Raw genomic sequence first — 15,864 nt, 5'->3', positions numbered from 1 at the left:
CTACATCTGAAACTTTCTACTTAGAAGCATCTGCCTATTAAAAAAAAGAACCATTCTTAAATTTAGTGGGAATTCTACAGGAAGATGGGCAGAATGTTCTCTCCTCTGCCCAGTTCCCTTTCTTTTCTGCAGGCTCATTACCAGAGGCTAGATGGCAGTCAAGGAGCGTTTTTTGTGCCTGTGCTGTCTGTCTGCAAAGTGCTGTGTGGCTTATGAATTGCCAAAGTCTCAACAGAATGGTTAATGTTTATGGGGTTTTTTTCCTCCTCTCCCGTCATGCTATGGAATTTCGGATTTCTTACACAGCTTGACATCTGATGTCAGATTAAAAAAGTAAATTACTAAGTGCTAAGTATAGCTGCTTCTTGAGATACTGTGGGTAATAACCTAATAATTATTTCCTACCTACCTGCAATAAACCTTGGTAGAACATAGTTCTCTCAAAATGTTTTAAAGATTAATAAATCTTTATTTAAGACTGTTATAGCTAATAGATAAATATAAAATGTTCTGAAAACCCAAGACAGCTCTTTTTGCATTTGTTGTCACAGCAACCTTCCTTTACAGAGCATGAACAAATTGATGAAATACTTGCTTGGATGTTGGGTTTAATTGTCTTTAATGTGACTTGCAATGTACAATGTTCAAAATAGCTCCCTCCCTATCCTGTTTTTGGTATCCTGCTGAGTTCAGTCCTTTCTCTTCTCTGTGGCTTCCTCTGTTGGTACAACCTTGTTTACAGGGTTTTTTCTCTTCAGCCCTGTAGTACAGTGCGTGCCTTCCTGGATGCCAGCTATCTCCTCAAAGTGACAGAAGTCTTTATCTTCTGTCTCCATTTTCTGCCTTCGCTTAACAGTTCAGTTCTTATTTAACACTGCCTTTTTGGAGACCTGTATTGAATTCCCATTTCTTTATTTATCTATGTGTCTACCTGGGGTGTTGTCAAATGCTGAAAATAGCACTGAAAGACCCTGGATGTCTTTTTCTCCTCTCTGCTGTCAGCCTTGAATGGTATTTGACTGACTTTTGCAGTTATCCTTTAGCTGCCCTCCAGATGGCTGATTTACCCAGTTTGTTCAGTGTTTGTCTTTAAAAGCTACTGTGTGGGTTTTTTTTTTTCATTCTTCAGGCACCTGGGCTGATGCTTTGTTAATGTAGGTATTGCCACCCTCAGTCTCTTCACTTTGCTTGTGTGTTTTGGACAGATTCTTCTTTAGTTTTCTCCCTTTACTAATGCTTGTCTTCCTGAACTTTTCCTGTGGTCTCTTGAATCTTTTTTTTTCCCCACTTAATACCTTTTTTATGGAAAAATCTAGAATCTTTAATTTTTAGCATCTTGCCAGAAGAGATGCAGCATATGCAACCACATAGAAAACAAGTGTGAAAATGCCTGTGGAATTTCATATCCAAAGCTACTAGTTATTCTGAGCATAAAGCCTATCTAGATTTGATTCACAAAAAAAGATTTGAAATAAGGAACAGTGCTCTTAGTATAGCATAAGGCTTGTCTCTGTAGTGACAGTGTCTTACATTAATCATGTGCAGATGCAAAGTAGTGCAACTTCTCACCTCAAATATTAAAGCATAGAGAATAAACACAGAATATCTTTGTTGTTCCAAAATGATGCCATGGTCCCTACTTTCAGTGAGGCGAATGAACTCATGTGACAGCAGATGGCATTCTGTCTTCAGAGTTCAACCAGGTGTTTGTTGTAGTGTTCAAATGTCATACCAGAGGCTTCCAGCTGGGAGATCTTAACTGCAGGGTCATGGCTACTAGTGGGAAAGTAGGAGTAGTTTCTTCTGGGATACTCGGATGCATTAATACTTTTTTTCACTTAGCTGCAGATAATTGAAAGAGAATCAATATGAATAACCAATATAAGGGCTTAAGGTAGTACTTTATATTAACGTAAGATTTTGTGGATGTTTCTGCCATACTGGCAGGATTATTGGATTTTTTTTTATATAAAAATATTTGAATACCATGTTGTATGTAACGAAAATGTAATCTGAGAGAAGGTGTTGTGTTATAACATAAAATATATACTAGACTTCTTAGTATGAGGAACAGGGAACTTATGTTTTCTGGTGAGGCTTTTTGTCAAGAAGAATTCAAATCCTGAATAAATGATGGCAAAGGCTTTAGTTCCCTTTCTCCATGCCCTTCTGGTGCATCACAGCTGCACCTTCTGGTTTAGACAGAACAAAAGCCTATAGGCCAGCTTCAGTTTGAGGCTAAGTATTTTTTGCTATTTTAAGGAGATGTACCCAGGTTTCTTTTCACAAAGCTATTTGAAAGCTGTCTGTTATTTTGAGGTGTTTTTTTGGTGGCTGGAACTACAATCTTCTATTTGTTTTTGTAATCTTCATGCTCTTTTTAATACTCTCTCCCAGTAAATCGTGTAAGCTGGGTGTCTTGTAGCAGGTCTCTTACTCAGCCCCATTTTTGCTGCTGCTTAACAGCAGTAGGACTTTCCTGTGCAGTTGGGTTGCTGAGATGTGTATCAAGGCTGTATTATGTTTTTCTTAACTTCAAAAATTAGAAAGTGGAAGCTTTACTTACTCTCTAATTCCTGAGCCTGTTTGACCTGAGGAAATATTTGATAAAAGCGACAATGTCTGTTCAGTTACCAAGTTTTTTTTGTGAATAACATGACCTCAAAAAGAGCTTTATGATAGGATGGAGAAATTCAGAAAATCAGTTTGCTGCGATAAAATAGAAGCAGTGGTACATCTGACTAGAAACTGAGCCTTCTGTCCCAGTGTCAACCCCTGCATCCTTTGGTTCAAGAAGTTCCCCCCCCAGTGGACTTAATTTGATTATTCTTTTCTCCTCTGTGGTATTAGACAGAATGAGTATTGCTAAATGTGTAGTAGTGTATTCATTGCCATAGCACCAGGGTCCAGGTAAACACAGTATTGTGACTTCATTGTTGTGCTAACATAGGCACTAAATGTTTTATTTAAATAAGGGTCTCTTCAGTAGTAGAAAAAGAATGAAGGTAACATCTGCCTGGGATGTTTGAATGTTTGCGTGTTTTTTTCTCTTTTTTTTTTTTGTGGGATGTCACAAGGACATGTGTCTGCTTTAAATGATTTAGTAACTTGCTTAGACAACTGCTTTCAGGTTCAGAGAAGTATGTTGTCATACACCGATGGTAGTTCTTCTAAGATTTGGGGTTAAATTGTATTTTAAAAATGTTTTTCTCATTATAGTAATTATTCAAAAGACACAAAATAAGGTATTTTGGAGATTCTGATAGTATTCTATTCAGAGGGCTTTTTATTTATGCATGTATCTTTTTATTTTTAGGATGATTTAAATTTCATTCTTTAGGCCACTTAAATTGTTCTGATATGTTAGTTTTTCAGTTGCTGCTAAGTTGTTATCTGTGCCCAAATTTGGCCCAAGCAAGTAATCAATTTCAGAGACCTGTCAGAGAAGTGTAGAAGTCATGCTTTCTTCTAGTATGTGTCTGAAGCCTTTCTAACATAAACAAAGACAAAATATTACATGGACAAATAACTTTGGTTCTTTCAGCAGTTTGAGAGACTCTTTATTACTAAAATCATCCTGAGGTGTATATATAGGAAAAAATGAACATTAAATTTGCCATGAAGACTAGCAATAATGATAATAACCTTAATTGCGTATTAGTCACTGCTGGTAGTTGCTAGAATACGTTGTCATCAAAAGGAATACAGCGTGGTACTGTAAGAATAACCAGAAACCCGAGGTCTGATTATTACCGACTGATGATTGGTTTGTTCAAAGAGATTGAAGTGTAACGAAATAAATGGGACATGCCACAATGTGCTGTCATGAAACAAGGTGTCCTGTAATTACTATCGTGTTCTTTAAGTAAATAACTTTTAACCTATATACTGGAAATAGCCTAGCATGTTTGCCTTTCAAAATATCCAACCAGACTTAACGGTGAAGTTTGGGGTTTTTTTTAATTAAGTTAGATTACCTTAATGTTATCTTTTGTGTTAAATGATCTACATGCAAATGCTCATGTTTGTTTGGGAGAGTGTGTGTGTGTGTTTGGTGTTTTTGTTTGGGGTTGTGTTTTGGTTGGGTTTTTTTTTGAGATCAAAGAAATTGTGCATGTAGGCCTATAAAAATTCAGGATGCAATGCAAATGAAACTGGAGAAATTTGTATGTGTATTTAAGTAATCCCACTTAGGTGTGATCTTTTATTTCCATTTACCACTGACTTCAGAAGTACATGACTATTATTGGAAGCAAGACATAACTCAGTAAGTAACATAATGAGTTACTTTCCTTTTAACAGCCTACTTTCTAAAGGTAGAACAAAAGAACGAGATCTGAGATCTTGAGTTGTGGAATAAAACATTGTTCCTGATGTTCACCAGCAGCTCATGACTGCCTCAGTGCAATTGTTTTCCAAGCCAGATAGCATACCTGGCATGAAAAGAAAGGTACTGAATTGCTGGCTTCAGCTCAGGCTTGTTTCAGTTCTGTGAATGCTCTCAGAAATGATTTGGTTGAGGGTGACTTATCTGGAATTGCTCTGTATTTCTGCACTAAGCCCAATGCCTGATGACTTTTTTTTAAACTCCAGTGTAATATACATTGTGTCCTAAGCTTTCACAGGTCCATAGCTTTCATTTAATAGGGAGAAAACTTGGGCATGTAACTTTTGATTTGAATTATGTACTTATCTCAAGAGATGGGAAAGCTGAGGATCAGGCCTCTTGCCTAGGTCTAACTGTTAAGCTAAATTGAGTTTAAGCTGGTGGACTGAAAAATACTGCTCTTCAGTGAAAGAGAGCTTATGAGGTATGGAGCATGAGGAGTTTTTACTAAGTGATCTTTTCAAAAAGATTATTCTGCTATATCAGTTCATTGTGTTGGACATGAATTTATATTGAACTTTAAACTTGTTGAGCTTCAGCAAAAATAGCTGCTCTACCATACCCCAGTCTTCAAAGCATTGGCCTTAAGAGCTTGATGTTGGTGTGCTTCTTGAGAAAGAGATTCTGAACTCTATGCATCCAACAAATAAGGCAAAAAACCGCATACTGTTGTAGGTGAGGTGTTGGTGTGTGCTTGATTAACCCTCGGTGAGGCAGAGCACCTGAGGGTAACCCCTACAGAAAGAATGTGTGTAACATCGACATAAACTTGCTAAATATGGTGTAATCACTCTCCAGCCTTATCCTAGCCTTTCTAGTTATCTTATCCTGCCTCCTTATGCAATAGGAGTGTTCCCTGCTGTTTGGGTTCTCAACTTACTCAGCTCTTAGTAGTCGTAGATCATGTGTTTCTCACCTAATGCTTTTCCGATGCTACTGCAGGTGAGAGAACAAAGCAGTGCTGCCTGTGTTTGGTTGAAAACCTTTCTGGAGGGAGAGCTTGGGGACAGCATTGTAGTTCGACTTGGGATTTCATGGTCCCAACTTCACCTCTTTCTAGGTTGCATCATCTTGAAAACCTAGTGCTAAATCAGCCCTGTGAAGTTACATGCCCCCTTGAATAATGCGTTATTCTCTTCAGCTTTACAAGTACAGTAGGATTCCTCTCTCACTGTAACTTTTAATAATTGATGAGGTGTAATATACTGCAGGGTTGTAGCTGATGCACCTTTGGAGAATTTCTTATTTCCTGTTCTCATTGAGTTTGTTGCCCAGAATCACTTCATGACGGTAATTGCTGTGCGGCACACATTACTGACAGTGTTACTGCCGTGTGCTGATTAATGAACTTCAGTTCATGATGCAGTAGTAAGAATAATGTGTTCAGCAGCACTAACGTATTGGTGAAACCTGCACTTTGATCTTACAGCTGTTTCAAGGTGACACTGCTGACATCTGCCTTCATCTCCTGTTTCCCAAGTAGGTGGCATTGGGAAATGCTCAAAGCGAATCCTCATGTGGCCCAGCTATTGCAAAGACTTCATATTCACAGCTGTGTTTTCCAGCGTGGAGTTGCCTCGGTGTGGCGCAGGAATGTATAATTAGGGAAACAATGAAATGTGCTGTTGACAGAGAAGTATGTTTGGCATCTCAAATAGTGACCTTCTCTGACATTTTTAGACTTCTGAAGTTCTGATACAAAGGCAGAGAAGTGGCTTATCTAGGTTTATTAATTAACACTGTGGCATGCTACATTTTTATATAGTGGGTTTTTTATTGCTTTTGCACAGCAGTGACAAACGTTTGCAACTCTCTTATGTGTTTGTGGCCACTGTTTGTAGTTTGTCATGCTCATTAAGGTTCCCCCAGTTGAAGGAAATAATGGTCGTTCATACTAATTTGGAAGATCAAAGCTTGGCGTAGAAATGATTTATCAACAAACCAAAGCTGCCTCTCAAACACACCCTTATTTTTTCAGAATTATTTAAGAAATACATGTTAGTTAAATATCTTTTAGTTCCTGGAAAAATGTTAATTAATGGAACCAAAAGGAAGTAAATGTATACCGGCAGTTTGTTCTCCCAAATGTTAAATCCCCATTTCCTGTAAGTGGCTTCCATTTCCCTGTGAAAATCTTTCCATAGTTGTTTTTATTATTCCTGATGCCCTTGTATGTAGGTTTTTCTGTTTCATCGTGTAAATACTTAGAATACTACATGTAAGCAAAATTATTCAGGTAGGACTTAAACCACCTGGTGTTGTTTTACTTCAGTCCCAAATATTCCATCTTTATATTGTTTGTTTTACAAAGTGAATGTTAAGAATTGTAATCTCATGCCCTCCCTCCTAAGTCAATAAATAACTCCCATTTGTAATTAGAGTAGTCCTTTGTGAACGCTCTCAGACTGCTGAGGAACAGTCCAGAGAGGTGCCTGTTGATGTTCTTCCTTTTCACCTCTACATCTCTGCCAAAGGGAATCTAGCACACAGTAGCCAGCAAAGGGATAGCTTTCCAAGAGAACATGGTTTTGCAGTGTATTGATAGTCTGTATGCAAGTATTCATAGAATCACAGAATGGTTTGGGTTGGAAGGGACCTTATAGATCATCTAGTTCCAACCCCCCTGCCATGGGCAGGGACACCTTCCACTAGACCAGGTTGCTCCCAGCCTCATCCAGCCTGACCTTGAAGACATCCAGGGAGGGGGCATCCACAACATCTCTGGGCAACCTGTTCCAGCGCCTCACCACCTTCTCTGTGAAGAGTTAAGTATTCAGTTAAGTATTTACTGATCACTTTGTTACCCAATGAGAAGTAATCAGTAAAACACTTAATACTTGGTAACTTTTTCAGTATTGGTCCCATGAGTCGTTTTTAGGTGTAGTTGTAACACCTAAGAAAAATCCGTGTTTCTGCTCTTAGAGAGCCAGTTGTGCAGTGCCTGAGTCTGATCTTGGGCCTTAAAGCTTTTTTTTGTGGGATATGGGCTAACCTAGCTCAAGAGTTAGAGCTTGCATCACCATTAACAGTTTCCCTAGACCTGCTTTTGTACTCCAATGCCTGGGTATTAATCGGTTTCGTTTGCTTTGAATAATCAAAGTAAAACAGAGTCTGGGTTCTCTGATCCACTTTGTTGCCTGACATGGCTTTTCAGTAGTTTGGTGCTTGCTGCCTCTGACTGCTCAATAGGCTTGAATATTCTGCAGCCTTGACCTCTTGAATTTTTCCTACTGGTGGTATTAAAGGAAGAGGGGGAAGTTTCTGTCTCTTCAGTGCGGATTTACTCACTCACAGTGGAGTTGTTGTTTTTCAGTATGCCTGACTATATAATTCCACTTAGTACTAACACCTTATTGCATTTTTCTTGTACTGTTAGCATACCCACACAACATGACAGTTTTTTAGTTGCTTTAGAATGTTTTATGTGAACCATGATCTTAAATACAAAAGGCAGCAGAGCTTAGTGCTGGTAATAGTGTATCATAAATTTTGAGGACCCAAAGATCTCAAGATAACATTTTCCCCCTCTTCCTTTCAGTGATGTGAACTTTTGATATGAACTTTTGATCAGTATGATATGAGAGCTAAAATAAGGTGATTTAACATCTCTTCATAAAGTTGTTTTGAGTGCTGAGTAAAATAGTGTAGTTTTGAAATGTTTCTAATTGAGGAGCAGGCAGAATATTAATGAATAGAAAAATCTTTGGACTATTCCATATGCATCAGGCAGAAAAATGTTTTACTCTATCTTTATTTCATCTAGCACTGTTGTATCATAGAGGTGTGCTGATTACTGTTTGTGTAGATGGTTGTGAGTGAGGGTGATTGGCCCTGAAGGAGAGGAGGCTACAGACCAGGTTGGGTATGTATGCGGTACAAATGGAATGAAGCTTTGAAATAAACGTTTTGTGGCAGTGGGGTAAATGAAGTATCATAAAAGCAGCTGTATCTCATGTTTTCTTTCTTGCAGGATATCTTGAATAATCTTGATTCATGTGATCTTGAAGATGATGATCTCATGCTTGACGTGGACCTACCCGAGGACTCGCCTCATGAGAAAGGTTAGTAAATTAGCCAAGTGATCTAACTGTGAAACTGCACTAAGGACTTAAGAGGTTTTTGAGTGCCGTTGTTCTGACTTCTGCCTTCATAAGCTGATGCACTCTTGTTCTTTCCTGTAACGTAGGAAGTGTGATGTTTCTGTTCCCCCAAATACAACTCTTGAATTTGAAGAATTCTGAAGTTTGGTATTTACCGCCTTTTATAAAAGCACAATCTTGTTGCACACAGCTGCTTTAAATTAATTTAGTAGAATAGATGTCCAACTTAAGTTAGTCTTTCAGTCTTTTATGCTTCAGCTATGCTTGAACATGTTGGGGCTTTTTTTGGCTTTGGTGAATGATAATATCATTCTTTTTGAGATAATTGTTTTCTTTTACAAACTGACACTATCTTCTATTAGGTTTCATACAATTCAGGGTAAGAGAAGCCTTAAGATTTAAGATGTGGTTTTTCAAGAAGTCTTCTATGCACTCTTATTGTCAGTGAGAACATGGGCAAACATTTCACAGGGAGGTTAGTGGTACCTCGATACCACTAAAACAAGACAAGGCCAGGCTAGAATGAACTAGGAAATACAGATTATTGCCACACTTTCTCAAATTCTGGCCTGGAAAAGTTGGAAGCATTTACTTTTAGTCATTCTTGACCTACCTATAAGAATTGTCACTGTCATGTGAATATGGGTATTAGCTTTGCCTCTCAGTTGAGTGTTGGCTAATACATCCTCTGATGGATAGGAACATCGCATTAGGGGCACTGCAGTGCCTTGCTCTGGACAAACAGGCACTGACAGGAAAAAAGCTTTGCTTCTTTGGTGTACTGTTTGACTGCCTGCTGCGTATAGGGGTAACTGGGTTTGTTAGAGTTCTTGGGTGGGGATACCTGTGTATATGTTAGTTATGAAGCCACCTTAACAGTAAGTAAATACACGGGCTGCCATCTACCACAGTGGTGGCACATCATGTTTTAACGCTGTGCACCTACGAAGCGCAGAACTTAAGCATTTTAAATCTCAGAGTGAGTTTTCCAGAGTACTTGTGTGAAAGGCGCTTGTTAACAATTGTGCTAGCATCCAACTCTTCAGCCCACAGAGGTGTACAGTTCTTACATATTTTTTTTAAATTTTCCAGAATGTGTAACAATTCCAGGTGATTTCTCACAGTACTAGTAGTTATGTACCTAAGTATTGTTTCAATAATGGTAATACTTATTCTGTTAGGAAAGAGTAAGAAACATTTTAAAGGGTTGATCAATTTCTCCTAAGCTACCTTGTTTGTAAAACATGCACTGCATCTCCATCAGGCGTTGCGTTTCAGCTAGTAATTTAAAAATTGTTAAAAATACATGTGTGTTAAAAGTAAATGTTTTCCACAAAATATTAGAAGCTGAGCTTTGCCATTTAATCTAGACAAAAATGAAACATCATGGGTTTTTTCCTGGTTTCTTAATTGCCCCAAGACAATAAACTTTAGTCACACTTCTGATGTTAAGCATCAATAATGTGTGTGCAGCTGGAATGTGTTTTGTGGCTGTGACAGTCTGCTGTGTAAGCTGCTGGTTCAGGAGGAGGGACTTGCTGGTTTTGATCAATATTAGCTAAATACTACTAGTTCTGTAATTTTCCTGCAAGTTAGGTTTGCATATGAAATTAACAAGGCATGAACTTGGTACCTCTGCTATAATTGCTTGTCTTGACATGATTGGATTTTTAGCAAAGACGGTCCGAAAAGAAGAATTCGGAAGTCTTTCCCTTAAGTGAACCTGACCACCTGAAAAAGCAAAATTTGTTCTTTGCTAATATTCATCTGTCTTTACTCAGTATCTCTATTTCATTTTCCAAAGCCAAAAATCTTAGTAATTGCTTACTGAGGGCTTATTTTGAAAGGACCCATGAATTTTCATGTGTTACAAGCTGTGGAAGGATGCTTGTAAAGGAAAATACATCTTCTGTTACTTTAGGTGAACCAAGTTCATTTCCTGCCTGATATTTTTTTTGGTTTGAACTGTGTGACAAAAAGTGAATTGTAGATGTGAGTATTTGTTATAATATTTAACAGCAGTTTTTGCCAACTCTTCTTTTTGTAAATCTGTGATTTCACTGACGTCAACCTCTTAAGACTTTCCAGGTCCGCAGAAACTCTCCGTGTTTCGTTCTGGAGTCCCGGATGCCGCTTGGGCACTATTTATAGAAACAGTTCTAGCTCAACAAGTATGCAGCGAGTGAGGATGGCAGTTTTAAATCACAGGGTAAAACTGGGCTCCCTTCCCAACACCACGCAGGCTGGGAACTAAGCAGGAAGGAAGGCCTGTTGATGAGCGTCTTAGACGCAGCTATGTCTGCGTAGGCAGCTGAATAAAACAATGTGCTCTTGTGTAGTTATTCTTCTAGCAAAGGACTGGCAATGTGAGGAAAAACTCCTTGGGTAAGTGAGGGAGAGAGTGCGATGGCAGAATAGCAGTTTATGCCTCTTTTTGCTGTGTCTGACTGCACGGATAGCAGTTGTTTTGGCTTTGTTTCTAGTGGTTTACAAGCTGCTGCCAAATATAGCTTTTGTTCCTCTACAAAGTTTGTGGAATCTGCTTTGCTTTGCAGAATTTAGTGTTTTAAAGAGATTGATTTGTTTTCATGTCTCAAGTTGAAAAACAAACAGGGTGAATGGGATGAGATATGTATTTTAAGTAATGAAACTCATCTGTTTTGGAATGAAGTACTGGCCTTTTTCTAAAATGTCGTCTTTCTGTCCTTGTGTGTTGTTTGGACTTTTTTAAAGGCCTGAAGAGGTGTCAGTAAGAAAGATAGGAAAATGCTGCTTTTGGTTTTGTGGGTGGTGTGTGTTTTTTTTCCTTCCCCATACGTTTGCTTCCTCCAAATGTGTGTGGTTTTTTTTTTTTTTACTGAATTCTGTAGTTTCTCCTACAGGTTACTCTTGTTGTTTTTAACAAGTTTTATATGCTAGTAAAAGTGTGACATCATTACAGAAGTTTGCTTGACAGTCTTAAAATGCATACTTCTTTTTTTGGATCAGTTGAAGAAAATAAAACCTCAGACTTTCCACTGCATCTGTTACCAACACACAATAAATATTGTATTTACAAGGTCTGAGGAACAAACTTCATAACTTTTTTTTTTACTTTATGCTCCCTGTAGAGGAATGTGAAAATATGAGCCACTATGATAGACAAGACAGGAACACTAGGCAACGTCAAGAAGGATTCTGGAAAAGACCACCACAACAGCGATGGAATACACAGGATCACTATCATCTTGGCCATACTGATCACTATATCCATGGTAAAAATGATTTGAACAGGTAAAGAATTTCTCTTTTCTCCCAAACAATTAAAACACTGTGGTGAGAAGTCTCTCCTGGTGCTAAGGGGTCCCAAGTGATAGTGAGTCCAAGACCTTTTCAGAATAGTTGTATGCGGGTGAATAGTGTGTTTGGGTGGGAGCATCACTGCAATTTATTGTGATTTCTTTTCAAAACTTTTGTTCCTGTCCTGGTTTTTTAATCCAAACGTTTATTGCTTGTCTTTATAGGATACTATAATGCCCAAATAAATTACTGTGTTCCATGGAAAAATATTACACTGTCTTATTACTTGAATTTTATGAACTTGGACAGCTTTTTACTTATTAGCTTGATTTTTAAATTATATGTTATACTAGAGTTCTTATAGGCTAGCTTGAATGACAGTTAATAGAAATCCTGATGACCAAACTGGTATTTTATGATACTGTAGTTGTTAGTCTGTGAGAGATTTATGCAAGTGGGAAGGAAAGCCTAGTATTTAAGTGAAATAGAACTGGTATTTTCAGATTCATCTTAGGCTGTGTGTGAATATTGCCCATGTAACATAACTATTTTACTAAATGCTCTCTAGCTCTAGTTTATCATCACTGTGCTCTTATTTATTTTCTTAGGGGATCCAACTACCTAGAATCTCCCATTGGTCACTTTGAAAGCTATGGAGCACGCAATTTTTACCAGGCTCCTAGACAGCTGGTGGGATTACCGGAGAATACTGTGATGCTTGACGAAATGACACTTCGGCACATGGTCCAGGATTGCACAGCTGTAAAAACTCAGCTACTGAAACTGAAGCGCTTACTGCACCAGGTGAGCTGCCTAAATGGAACAAACACAGTGAAGTATATTGGAGAGGGAGCCTAGATTTGGGGTGATGTTCTGTTTGGCCTTATTAGGCCATTGTCACTTCTTCATACGTTGAATGACAGTGTGCGCCTGTTATTGCTATTTGACATAGTACTTTTTCTGTTCTTTCAGCACTTTGACTGCAAAGACTAGTAAATATTGTTCCTCTGAGGAAATAATGCTAAATTAAAAAAACTTGGTGGATGTGAAGACAAGCTTTTATTTATTAAGATGCTAGAAAACTGGAAAAAAATAAGGGAAAATTGATCCTATTGATCAAACTTGCATTCAGCAAGTCAGTGTTAACAGCTTTTTCTTAAAGCTTTCTCTTCCTCAGTCTTTTCATCACTTCTGTGTTTTCACAAGAAGTTTAGCAAATCCTACTGGATCATCCCTATTGGAAGTGCTCAAACTTAACCTTTCCTAGTGTATGAAATCACTGAGTTGTCAGAAGTTTTTAGGGAGCTTTTTCATTTCACCTCAAAACTTGGCAAATGGTGAGAGTTGGTGATCTGCTGGGTGACTCGGCAGAAGTATGGCATTGCAGCTACAAAATTTCCTTTGCTTTAAAAAAAAAATAGTAGTCCATGAAACTTTTTTGGAGGCATATACGCTTTAGCACTGAGAAGCATCTTCATGATGTTCTCTTTAATACTGGATTTACTGCTGTTCTTTTCTAACAACATAATGTAATGGAAGTCAGTTTGTGCCCTAAAAGTAAGACGCTAAACCAAAACACAGCAAAACAAAGAACGAATCAACCTTGAGGCTAATTCAAGGGTATGACTGTGCCTTTTAGAAATGTGAACATTTGCTTCCTATGGTAACTGAGAATGCTGGAGATGTTTTCCCACTGACAAAATCAGAAGTACAGTTGTAACAAAAATCACACGGTGTCAGGGAGGGAAGCTGTGTTGGTAGAGCCCAGTGTCTGAGTAGTGCATAAACTCTGCCCCCCAAGGGCCTTAAGCATGCAATTAGTACGTGAGATGGCAGGGAACTTGTTAGCCAGGGCTTTTAATGCCTTTAACACATGGACAATTAAACAACTAGAGAGATGATCTGTGTATGTGCAGGTCACTGTGTAAAGGCCTGTGTTGTAGCCACGTAATGTGGCCCTGCAGAATACTGTATTTTAGACGTTGATCTAGTTTGTAACAGCCAGACTTGGCTGAAAGGTTACAGAACACCTACCTTGCCTCAAGTGGCTCAGATTAAGTATTTTAAAAAGAACTTAAACTCATGGAAGAAGCAGCTACTCCTAATACGTACATTCCTCAAAATTTGCTGCTTCTCTTGTCAAAAGCTTGATCTCCTCCCCTCCCTCCCTGTAATAGTGTGTTTTGTAATAACAAGTGTTGTTCTTCCCTTTTAAACTTTGTCAGGTGTACTTATGCTTTTCCTGACATAACTGCCCCCTGTTTTGACTCTCTGCTTACAAAACTCATCATTGGACTTCTGAATGTTTATTCTACTCTCCTGTGTATTATCCAGCTTTGTAATCAAACAATGTGAATAGTAATGTAAAGTAAATTTGCCTGCTACAGAGGTGACAACTTTAGACCTTTACTACCTTTATTTACTAAACAGTGTGGAACTTGTATGGAATTTTTTTCATTGTTTTAAGTGTTAAAACCTCTGTGAAAATATTGAGCTTTATACTAACAGAAATGAGTTAAAATATTTCAATTCTTTTTTTTTATTGTAAAGAACAGAAACCTAATTTTGAAAATAATTACATGACCTTTAGCAGCCTGAACACTGAATTAGGACTTGTCTCAGTCCGGGTCATACAACAGGCCTCTTCTTACAAAATATTGAACAGCAAGATACCAAGTCAGCTCCTTTCAAACACTAGCTTTAGTGAAGGAAGCATAAGTTCTTATATTTGCTTAACCTATATCATACATTTAAATGTGTAAGTGTTCCCTTTCTCCAGTTATGACTTCTAGTAATTAATTTGTGTAGGTAGAAATGGAGCTACAGTCTGGTCTTAGCCATCAGGTCTTACAGGAACAGTTACAGGAAGATACAGCAATTAAATTCTAATTTATACAGTTCTCTAATCAACTGTGGCGTAAGTACTGTAGAGCACAACATGCCATGACTGTATACCTGGCATATTCCTAGGGCGGCTGAATGTGCTGTACTGGACTCATTGCTGTGACTGTAGCTCACAACCATATATAAATTATCTTGAATATTATTAGCCACACAGCAGCAACAGCATGGGTTTGGTGTTGTGTTCCCATTACTGTTTGGAAAAATCAGTAGTTATTTGAGTGGTTCAGCCTTTTCTGATCTCTGTGTGGCCAGGATAACAATGCCAGCAGTACAGAGGCAGGCTGCTTACTCCAGTGAAATGAGGAACTGGAGTCTCTCGTGCAGAGGTTTTTAAAATTTTCACTGTAGTAAATGTAACCTGATTTTGTAATAATGTTACACTGGCTTATAAGGAGAGGAGAAACGTTTCTTCTCGCACTAAATGCAGTTGTAATTATTTACAGGGAGATGTTGAACTACTGGTGCATGTTCTCACTTAATGCTTAACTGGAGCGCTGAATTGGTATTGTAAGAAGAAAAAGCTTTGGAAACCTAACTCTAGTAATAATTAACATCTAAATGTTAATGCCTCTTAAACATTGACTTAGGTACTTCATTTGCATGCTTAGTAGTAAATATGTTTTCTTCTGATCTTAAACTTCCTCCTCGTCCTCAATTAGTTTCTGAAACTTGCTGCTCTAGGTTGAGGTTACACAACTAATGTGTTAGAACATCCTTATTTAAATACGAATTGTACTGCTCCTGATGGCCTGGAGCCTTTGATCTAGTCAAGGATTGACCATCCTCTGAGGTAACCTCCTCTCGAGACTGGCAGTGATGATTCCCAAAGACTCTTATCTCATAAGCACTTACTGATGTTTTAAGGAGGACTGAAACATGAAGTAGTTCACAGAACTGAGAGCTGTGAGGCCTTTTTTTCTGTGGGAGGCAGGTTTTGTAGAAAAGGTTTGTTTTCAACTTACCTTTCATGAATGGAAAACAAGTTCTGTTTTTCAAGCACGAATCTTCATTGTAACTACTCAGATACGACTGTCCCATTTGTATGAAGAGGCATGAATGACAATGTAGTGCAAAACTGTTAAATGCGCCAACAAATTTTTGCTGAGGCTTTAGCTTAGTAAGTTACTTGTGTACCTTTGAAGTACTATTCATTGACATGGACGGAGAATACCAAATAAAATTGGCAAACTAAGT

General features: G+C 38.1%; 1 protein-coding gene across 1 annotated transcript in view; it reads left to right on the top strand.

The window, feature by feature from the left end:
- Window positions 1-15,864, top strand: part of CCSER2 (coiled-coil serine-rich protein 2) — a 51,726-nt gene that overhangs the window by 10,271 nt on the left and 25,591 nt on the right. The window contains exons 3-5 of the mRNA XM_010157354.1: window positions 8,358-8,448; window positions 11,598-11,760; window positions 12,375-12,570. Of these exons, the coding sequence (XP_010155656.1) occupies window positions 8,358-8,448; window positions 11,598-11,760; window positions 12,375-12,570 (450 nt within the window). The remainder of the gene's footprint in view (window positions 1-8,357; window positions 8,449-11,597; window positions 11,761-12,374; window positions 12,571-15,864) is intronic.

The sequence above is a fragment of the Eurypyga helias genome, unplaced genomic scaffold (genome assembly GCF_000690775.1).
Source record: "Eurypyga helias isolate BGI_N326 unplaced genomic scaffold, ASM69077v1 scaffold1138, whole genome shotgun sequence".
NCBI classification, from domain to species: Eukaryota; Metazoa; Chordata; class Aves; order Eurypygiformes; family Eurypygidae; genus Eurypyga; species Eurypyga helias.
This window is presented reverse-complemented; position numbering and strand designations above follow the sequence as displayed.